This window comes from Trichechus manatus, unplaced genomic scaffold (assembly GCF_000243295.1).
Source record: "Trichechus manatus latirostris isolate Lorelei unplaced genomic scaffold, TriManLat1.0 scaffold00097, whole genome shotgun sequence".
In the NCBI taxonomy this organism is placed as follows: domain Eukaryota; kingdom Metazoa; phylum Chordata; class Mammalia; order Sirenia; family Trichechidae; genus Trichechus; species Trichechus manatus.
The window spans coordinates 4,621,066-4,630,032 of record NW_004444033.1 but is presented as its reverse complement, the minus strand read 5'-3'; the positions used below and the strand labels follow the sequence as shown (position 1 = coordinate 4,630,032).

The following is an 8,967-nucleotide window of genomic DNA, read 5'->3' as shown; positions in this document are numbered from 1 at the left end:
GTAGCTGGGCACCATCTAGTTGTACTGGACTCAGTCTGGTGGAGGCCGTGGTAGTTGTGGTCCATTAGTCCTTGGACTAATCTTTCCCTTATATCTTTAGTTTTCTTCATTGTCCATTGCTCCTAAAGGGGTGAGACCAGTAGAGTATCTTAGATGGCCGCTCACAGGCTTTTAAGACCCCAAACGCTACTCACCAAAGTAGAATGTAGGACATTTTCTTTATAAACTATGTTACGCCAGTTGAGCTAGATGTTTCCCGAGACCGTGGTCCCCACTGCCCTTAGCCCAACAATTCGGTCCCTTGAGGAATTTGGGTGTGCCTTTGGAGCTTCCATGATCAGTGGATATTTTTGGTTTAAGGTGTAAAAATTATCCCAGGGATGCATCAATTGGTCTTAGCCCACCTGGAGCAAACGAGAATAAAGAACACCAGAGACACAAGGAAAATACCAGCCCAAGAGACAAAAGGGTCCACGTAAACCAGAGATTTCAACAGCCTGAGACCAGAAGAACTAGATGGTGCCTGGCTACCACAATGACCGCCCTGACAGGGAACACAACAGAGAGTCCCTGACGGAGCAAGAGAAAAGTGGGGTGCAGAACTCAAAATCTGGTAAAAAAGACCAGGCTTAATGGTCTGACTGAGACTGGAGGAACCCCAGAAGACATGGAACCCAGACTCTCTGTTAACCCAGAACTAAAACCGTTCCCAAAGCCAACTCTTCAGACAAAGAATAGACTGAAGTATAAGACATAAAATGATACTTGTGAAGAGTGTCCTTCTGAGCTCAAGTAGATATGTGAGATAAATGGGCAACTCCTGTTCAGAGGTAAGATGAGAAGGCAGAAAGGGACAGGAGCTGGTTGAATGGACATGGGAAATCTGGGGTGGAAAGGAAGAGTGTATGGTCACATTATAGGGACAGCAGCTAGGGTCACATAACAGTGTGTATATAAATTTTTGTATGAAAAACTAACGAGCTGTAAACTTTCACCTAAAGCACAATTAAAAAAAAAAAATTAGGGCAGTAGTTTCAGGGGTTCATCCAGCCCTGCATTTCTAATATTATCTATTTTTTTGACGAAAACCTAGTCTTTGAAGTTCCTTTTTCTTCTTGTTTGCACTTTTCAAGAAGAGCTAACATACATTTGTTTATTGCATTGTTACTTTTATTAAGTGTATTTGATATGTCAAATGCCTACCCAGGCATACATTATCCCAGTCAGTCCTCACAAGGGCCCTGGAAGGTAGATATTATCAACCCAATTTTTTAGGTGAGGAAACTGAGAATCAGAGGTCTTAAAACCAGCTAGTGAGGATCCATACCTGTGGTTTTATCTGATTGCAAATCATCTGCATTTCCCATCATGCCTAGCAGCCCCATGTTCCACCCAGGAATCATTTAGAGGGTACAGTAACAGCACTAATAGTGGCAGTTAAACTGTTTCATTGCTAAAGAAGACTCACAGGGCCCCAGATGACAGTACTTACAGATCTACAGTTTATTGCAGGAAGAGGATACATAGAACAGCAGCACTGAAGTAGGGAGGGGACGAGTGTACGTTCCTATTTCCTTCCTCTCTAAGGCTCTCTCTCTCGAATCAGGAACCACCAGTGTGTGCATGGAGGGAGCCAGAGAGCCCAAAATGTAGTCTCTGCTGATTTGTTTGGTTTTTTTTTTTTCCGTCACATAGGCATATTCCTGCTTCATAACCAGCCTCAACAGCAGCGCCCTCTAGTGGTCTCACAAAGACTTGGTGTAAAACTCCTCGGCCCCATGGTTACAAAGCATCATTATTAGTCCTTATGTTTCATGCTTCAACCTGGGATCAGTGTAGTGTAGGTATATTTTTTATTTCAGTAGGAAAACTCAGGCTAATCCCAAACCTGCTGGAATTAACCCTCACAATACGACGAAGAAGAAAAGTAGATGGAAAGTGACTATTGAGTGCCATCTCTGATAAATGAAGGGGTAACAGAAAAGGAACTATTAAGAAAGAAGTTTTTTAAGGGAAGATGAACTGTATAACAAGGATTTCCTGCTGTTGGCCTGGCTATTTCACTGTATGGTACAACCAGACTCAGTGCTGTGAGAATAGGACTCCACCTCCGTCAAGTGCACTCAGTCCAAGTCTTTAGGTCTGTGGGCGGTTCCCTACTCTTGTTACTGTACAGGCAGTCCCCAGTTGATGACGTGGTTCTGTTCCAACAACTCCGTCTTAAGTCTGTTCTGACATAAGTCGAATACCTCTTTTTTTTTTTTTTTAGTTTTCATTATTATTGCCTTTTATTATCAGTGTCTTTATAAATCCAATCTTAATTTGTCTTTGGGGGCTGGAAACATTACATATAAACATCTGCAAGTGAGCATCTGAGAATCAGAACATCAGCAAATGACGTGCTGCAGCATTGTATGTAGTACATATTGCTAACGATAAAATGTACGAAAAAAGAAAGAGGTGGTTGTAAGTGCGATTCATTGTAACTCGAATATGTGGTAAGTCGGGGACTCCCTGTACACTTTGCTTCTTCATCTCATTTATAACTTCAGCTACCACCTACTTGCAGACTTCTGACTCCTATCCAGACCCCTCTTTTGAACTTGACTCATATTTTCAACTATCTTCTGAACATTTCTACTTAATATCTTGCGGGTACCTAGAATTCAACATACACAAAACTTTTCATCTTATACCTAAAACTTGCTTATCTTCCTATATTTTCTCCATCTTGGTAAACAGTACCGATCTCCCTGTCCAGTTGTCCAAACTGGGAACCCAGAAGTCACCTTAGAAGCCTCTCGCTATCATCATCTACCTGGTCCTATTCATTCTACCACCTAAAGAGATCTTAAATATGACCTTTTAATTATTCTGTCTCTTGGTTTGGTTCTTTAATGTCCAAGAGACTTTGCTGTGGGGAAGGGAACACCCACAACTATTTACACCTTAATGCTTACATTTATTAAGCATGTCTAATAAACACAGTTTTGAAAGTAATTTTTTCTTAACATTTACCAATAATTACAAACTAAATTCCTTTAACATTTAAAATTATTAATTTATTAGGACTGATTATTTTAAACATATCAAGCATTTTATTTAAACAAACAAGATACACAGAAGCATTTATTATAAAACATAAACTTATGTTAACACATTTTCATGATTTCTTCTTTGCTTGCTCCTCTACCTTCATAGGGTTTAATTTGTACTTTCTTAGAGTTGTAGCAATCAGACCAAACGAATTAGAAGAAGAATTATCAGAAAGGTCTTGGGACCTGGTTTCTTCTCCCCAGCCTAGCTGCTGGTCACCAGAACATGTTTCTTTTTTATTGTTAAACCTCACTGTATTTTTTAAAGTCTACGCCTTTCTTATTGATTTTTCTTTTTTATAACCTGAATTTTCTAGTTAAATGATACATCTTTTTAAATTGATGGTATGTGTTTTGGTATATGTGATTCCTTGCAACATTTTAAATAATTCGAAAAACTGTTTGGTCCCTGAATAGAAAGTATTCTTTTTTTTTAACAAATTTTTAAATTTTGCAGTGGTTCAAGTGTAGATATAAGTATACATAATAACGTAAGAAACATTTGTGTTTCTACCACTCAACGTTACCTAATCTCAACATTTTGCCATTCTTACTTCAAAACCATCCACCCTCATTTTTTTCTTTAAATCAAGAAGTGTTAAAGATGTACCGATATAACCCTCTCTAATCTCATTCCCCTGCCTCCCTCATTTGAGGTAACTACTGTCCTGAATTTGGTGTTCCTCGTTTGTTTACTTGGTTTCTATTTCTACATGTACCTGTATTCATAAGCAGTATATGTAGCACTATTTTGCTTTAGACTTTCTATAGATGTTATACTGTATACTTTTACAACTTGCTTTTTTTGGTCAACTTTTTAAAGATTAATACCGTGTAGTCACATATAGCATGTTTGAAGCTTTCTAATTAGTAGGACCATCCAAATTTTAATCTCCTAGGAGATAGGGTAGAGAGTTTGCCCAGTTAGCTCTTCCTTTTGGAAAGCTGGATTCCTTAGCTGGTGCGAAGGTTATTGCGCTTGGCTGCTAACTGAAAGGCAGGCTGGCGGTTTAGGTCCACCCAGAGGAACCTCAGAAGAAAGGTCTGGCTGTCTACTTCTGAAAAATCAGCCATTGAAAACCCTGTGGAGCACAGTTCTACTCTGAAACACATGGGGTCCCCATGAGTCATAATTGACTTGAGAGCAACTGGTTTGTTTCGGTTTTTGTTTTTGGAAAGCTAGCTTATTCATCATTTTAGAACCTGCTTTCAAACCCTCTTTCCGCGTGATTATTGTGTGTGACTGTAACTTGAGCACCCTTTTTACTTAGTTACGTAGCATCATAGATGCTGGTCGAGCCTTTGTATTCTTGGTACCGCCTGTTTTTGGTACAAGTTCCTAATTCGATTTAGCATACTCATGGTTCCTTTCTCTACTTACACAAATGTTGAGCTTTCAGATTTGGGAAGTTTTCAGCCATTATTTCTTCATATATTCTTTCTGCCCCTTTCACCTCTCCTCTGCTTGTAAGACACTCTTTATGCTTATGTTAGTATTCTCCAAAGAGCCTGATCCTTTTAATAATATTAGAGACCCAAATCTGGTTAGTAAGGATGCAAGTAAATAAATTAGTGGAGGGCAAAAGTGCTATCATTACTGTTTTAGGGGCCACTTCTAACAACAAAACTAGAAGAAAGATTTATTTTGAATAGCCTTATTGAATTATTATTGACATATAATAAACTATACATATTTAAGTATACAATTTGATAAGTTTTGACATATGTACATCCATGAAACCATCACTGTGAGATTTCTATTTAACATCATGTGTTTATATTCATTTTTCCAATTTAATATGGTATATTATTGTATTCTCTTTTTCATATAAGGTTTCATTGGTCATTAGAGTTATACAGCGTTGATACTCCTCCTTTCCATCCTTATGCTGCTGATGTCTTTATTTCTTACAGAGATTAATAATTTAGTGTCTTCTAAGCTTATTTCTTTGCCTCCTAGACTTACCCCTTCCGTCTTTCAAGTGCTGTATATTATCTATAACATCACTTCCTCCTTTAAAAATCTTTCAGTAGTTTCTCATTATATACATTAATAAAATCATGGTCTGTCTGCTGTCTACACTTTAACCTCATCTTCTCCTGACACTCTGCCCACAGGCACACTGTGTTCCAGCCTGGAAACTATTTAGAATTCTCCACATGGACCATCCTTTGGCCCTTTACTTTTGCACACTGTGGTTGGTCTTTCCAACTCAGCTTAGCCCTGCCTGCTTCTGAGAAACCTTTCCTGAGAACCCCTACCCTAATCAACTGTAGTTTAATGTCAGGAAGCTTTTGGGGAGGGAGAAGAAGGGTGGGGAGAGGAAGGTAGGAGGGATGGAAGAGTGAAGACAGGAAGAGAAGAAGTAACGAAACGGCTCAGTGATGTTGCCATGGACCCCGTTTTTCCAAGAGGCATGTCATCTCAATCTAAAACTGGCTTCCTCCAAGATTGCATGATGGCAGCAGTTTCAGGAGTCATGTGCAGATACAGCACCATCCAGTGGAAGAACGGAGGCCTCATTCCCGTGATCACAGAACCCACAGCAGTCGTCCTCTCCTGTCCCATCAGCCAGGACTGGATCAAGTGCCCCTTCCTAAATAGGTCTCTGCTAGGAGGAATACTGTTATTGTGATTGGTAGAAAAAAATCAGTATTTGCTCCTGAGTCAGTCACTGGAAGGATCAATCAATACCAAACAAAATCGAAGCTCGGCCAGCAAGGCAGGAGCAGGGGATAGCTGTGGAGGATTTCTGCTGCATCCTATTGTGAGCTCCCACAGTATTCTCCATTTCCTGTTGTCATAGTACTTATCACACTGTGTCTTAGTTACCCAGTGCTGCTGTAACAGAAATACCACAAGTGGATGGCTTTAACAAATTTATTTTGTCTCAGTTTAGGAGGCTGGAAGTTTGAATTCAGGGTGCCGGCTCTAGGGGAAGGCTTTCTCTCTGTCGGCTCTGGAAGAATGTCCTTGTCTCTTCTGAGCTTCTGCTCCTGGACGATCTTCATATGACTTGGCATCTCTCTTCCCCCATCTCTGCTACCTTATTTGCTTGCTTATTTAACATCTTTTATATCTCAAAAGTGATTGACCCAAGATTAAAAAAGAAAAAAACTGACTCAAGATAGACCCTACACTAATCCTGATTCATTAACATAAACCAACCCATTCCAAGATGGATTCCAACCACAAGCATAGAGGTTAGGAATTACAACACATATTTTGGGGGGACACAATTCAGTCCATAACACACTGTAATGTCATTGCTTGTCTGCCTCGCATATTAGATTGAGAGTAACTGAAGAGTGTTGAATGTGCCTTTCATCTTCATAACCTAAAGGCCTGGCATGTAGTGGCTGTTCAGCAGCTGAATATTAATGTGAGGCTGAGAAAAGACCGAGGAGGGGAGGGGCTCCCTCTTTTTCAGATGATCAGGTGGTAACCAACTTAGGGTGACATGTCCTCTCTTTATTCTTCCTATGAAATCTCTCACTTCCAAAATGTATTTCTATTCCCTGTTGGAGCTGATTCAGTGTTCTTTCTATTCAGTCATCTTTCTAGGCCTGATAGCGCTCCTTAGGAAGTAGTGCAGCCAGGCCTTTCTACCCTCACTTTTTGTATTTGCGACCATTGTACCAAATATCCAATAGATTAATCAGGTATGCCAAAGATAACTGTAGCATGTAATCAATTATTTTTCAAATTAATCGATTTTCAAATAGATTCTTTCATTTCCAATTTAGGTATAGCCAGTATGCTTCCTAATTTTATATTTTCAACTCTCTAATACCCAGTTTTTCTTCACCTTATAATATAAGCCTTTTTATATCTTTTGCATAAACATTAGGAACGTGCAGGGTTTTTTTTTGTTTTTGTCTTGTTTTATCATTCTTAGTTCCTAATAAGTTACCTGTAACTTGTTAGTTGTTATATGATGTTGGTTCTTTAAACTCTATCACCTGTTCAAGTCTCCACCCTCAGTAGCTATGTCTTGTTTTGTTTTTCTTAATGTAGTTATTTCAAACACACAAAAGTACAAAGAGTGGTATATAATGAAACTGCATCTACCCGTCACCCAGCAATTATCTATTTATGGCCAATCTTGTTTTCTCTATATTCCTGCCACCTCCCCATCCCTCTCCATTGTTTTGAAGCTCAATCCCAGACATTATATCATTTTATCTGTAACTATTTCAAGCTATATCTATAAACAATAAGGACTCCACCTTTTATACTAATTGTGTATGAGTAGTCCCCTACTTACGACGGGGTTCCATTCTGACAACTCTATCATAAGTCAGTTCTGACGTAAGTCAAATACCTCTTTTTTATAAATTTTAATTATTATTGCCTTTTATTATCAGTATCTTTATAAATACAATCTTTGTCTTTGGGGATTGAAAACATTACATATTAAACTTACAGCTTCAATATCGGCGCCTCCTGCTTCTCCAGTATGTTACGTAATCCAAAAAAATGGACAGTCATATGTGACGTTCGTTGTAACTGTAATACGTCCTAAGTTGGAGACAGTCCCATCAAAAAACTTAATTTCTTAATATCATCAACTATCTCCTCAGGTTTACGTTTTCCCAGTTCTATAAATGATTTTTATTTTTTACAATTTGCACCATTAAAATCTTCCAGTTTAATTTTTCCACAGATCGATTTGGGATGTTGCCGTTGGATGAGCCTGCTGTTCTTCTTAGTGAAGTTCTAGATCGTTTTCAAAGCCTTTGTCACTTGGACCTCCAGCTTCCTTCTCTGAGGCCAGAGGACTTGAAAACTATGGTGAGTTTTACTTGGCTAGGCTACAGGGCAGTGACGTCACTAGGATTGGTGTCACCCAGTGCTGTAACTTTTGGTGTCCTTCCCCCGCCTGGGTTGGGAAGGGCCACTGGCGAACACCCACGGCTCCCCGCAACTCCTCCCCTCCCCCGCTGGTTAAGGCGGAGACCATCCTCTCTGCCTAATGGCTGGTGGTCTAGTCACCAGCGCTGAGACTGGTGGGTGACACGGCTCCTTGGTGGCCCCTCCCCTGGTGGCACCAGCCCGCCCGCTGCTGAGCCTGGGGTCATTTTGGTGTCACCCCCTCTGACAGTGTTACCCAGCTCAGTCTGCGCCACCCCCAGCCCCTCTAGTGATGCCACTGCTATGGTGGCCTCCAGTTGTCACCAGCATTTGTACATGAAGCGTTTCTTTTAATGGCAGGAGGGTGCAGATTACTATGAAGAGAGTGACTTATCTGTCTCTCACCTGACTTTCTTTTCAATCTCCACCAAAAAAAGACTCCTGAGAGTTTCTTTATTTTTTTATTGTTTTTTTTCCCCATATAACAATTTATACATACATTGTTATATGACTCTAATTGCTCTCCTCATACTGTGACAGCACACTCCTACTTTCCACCCATAATTCCCCACATCCATTTAACCAGCTCCTAACCCTCTCTGCCTTCCCATCTCACCTCCGGATGGAAGCTGCCCATTTAGTCTCTTGTATCTACTTGAGCTAAGAGGCACACTCCTCATGAGTATTGCTTTGTGTCCCACAGTCCCATCCAATCCTTGTCTGAAGAGTTGGCCTCGGAAATTGTTTTAGTTGGGCCTGATAGAGAATCCAGGGGCCATGCTTTCCGGGGGTTTTCCAGTCTCAGTCAGACCATTAAGTCTGGTCTTCTTACTAGAATTTGAGTTCTGCACCCAACCGTTGTCCTGCTCCGTCAGGGACTCTCTGTTGCGTTCCCTGTCAAGGCGGTCATTGGTGGTCGCCAGGCACCATCTAGTTCTTCTGGTCTCAGGCTGATGAAGTCTCTGGTTTATGTGGCCCTTTCTGTCTCTTGGGCTAATACTTTCCTTGTGTCTTTGG

The 8,967-nt window shown here is 40.4% G+C and overlaps 1 protein-coding gene across 1 annotated transcript in view; it reads left to right on the top strand.

Moving 5' to 3' along the window:
- Positions 1-8,967, top strand: part of ZC3HC1 (zinc finger C3HC-type containing 1) — a 30,108-nt gene that overhangs the window by 8,307 nt on the left and 12,834 nt on the right. The window contains exon 5 of the mRNA XM_004382666.2: positions 7,763-7,890. Coding sequence (XP_004382723.1) covers positions 7,763-7,890 — 128 coding nt within the window. The remainder of the gene's footprint in view (positions 1-7,762; positions 7,891-8,967) is intronic.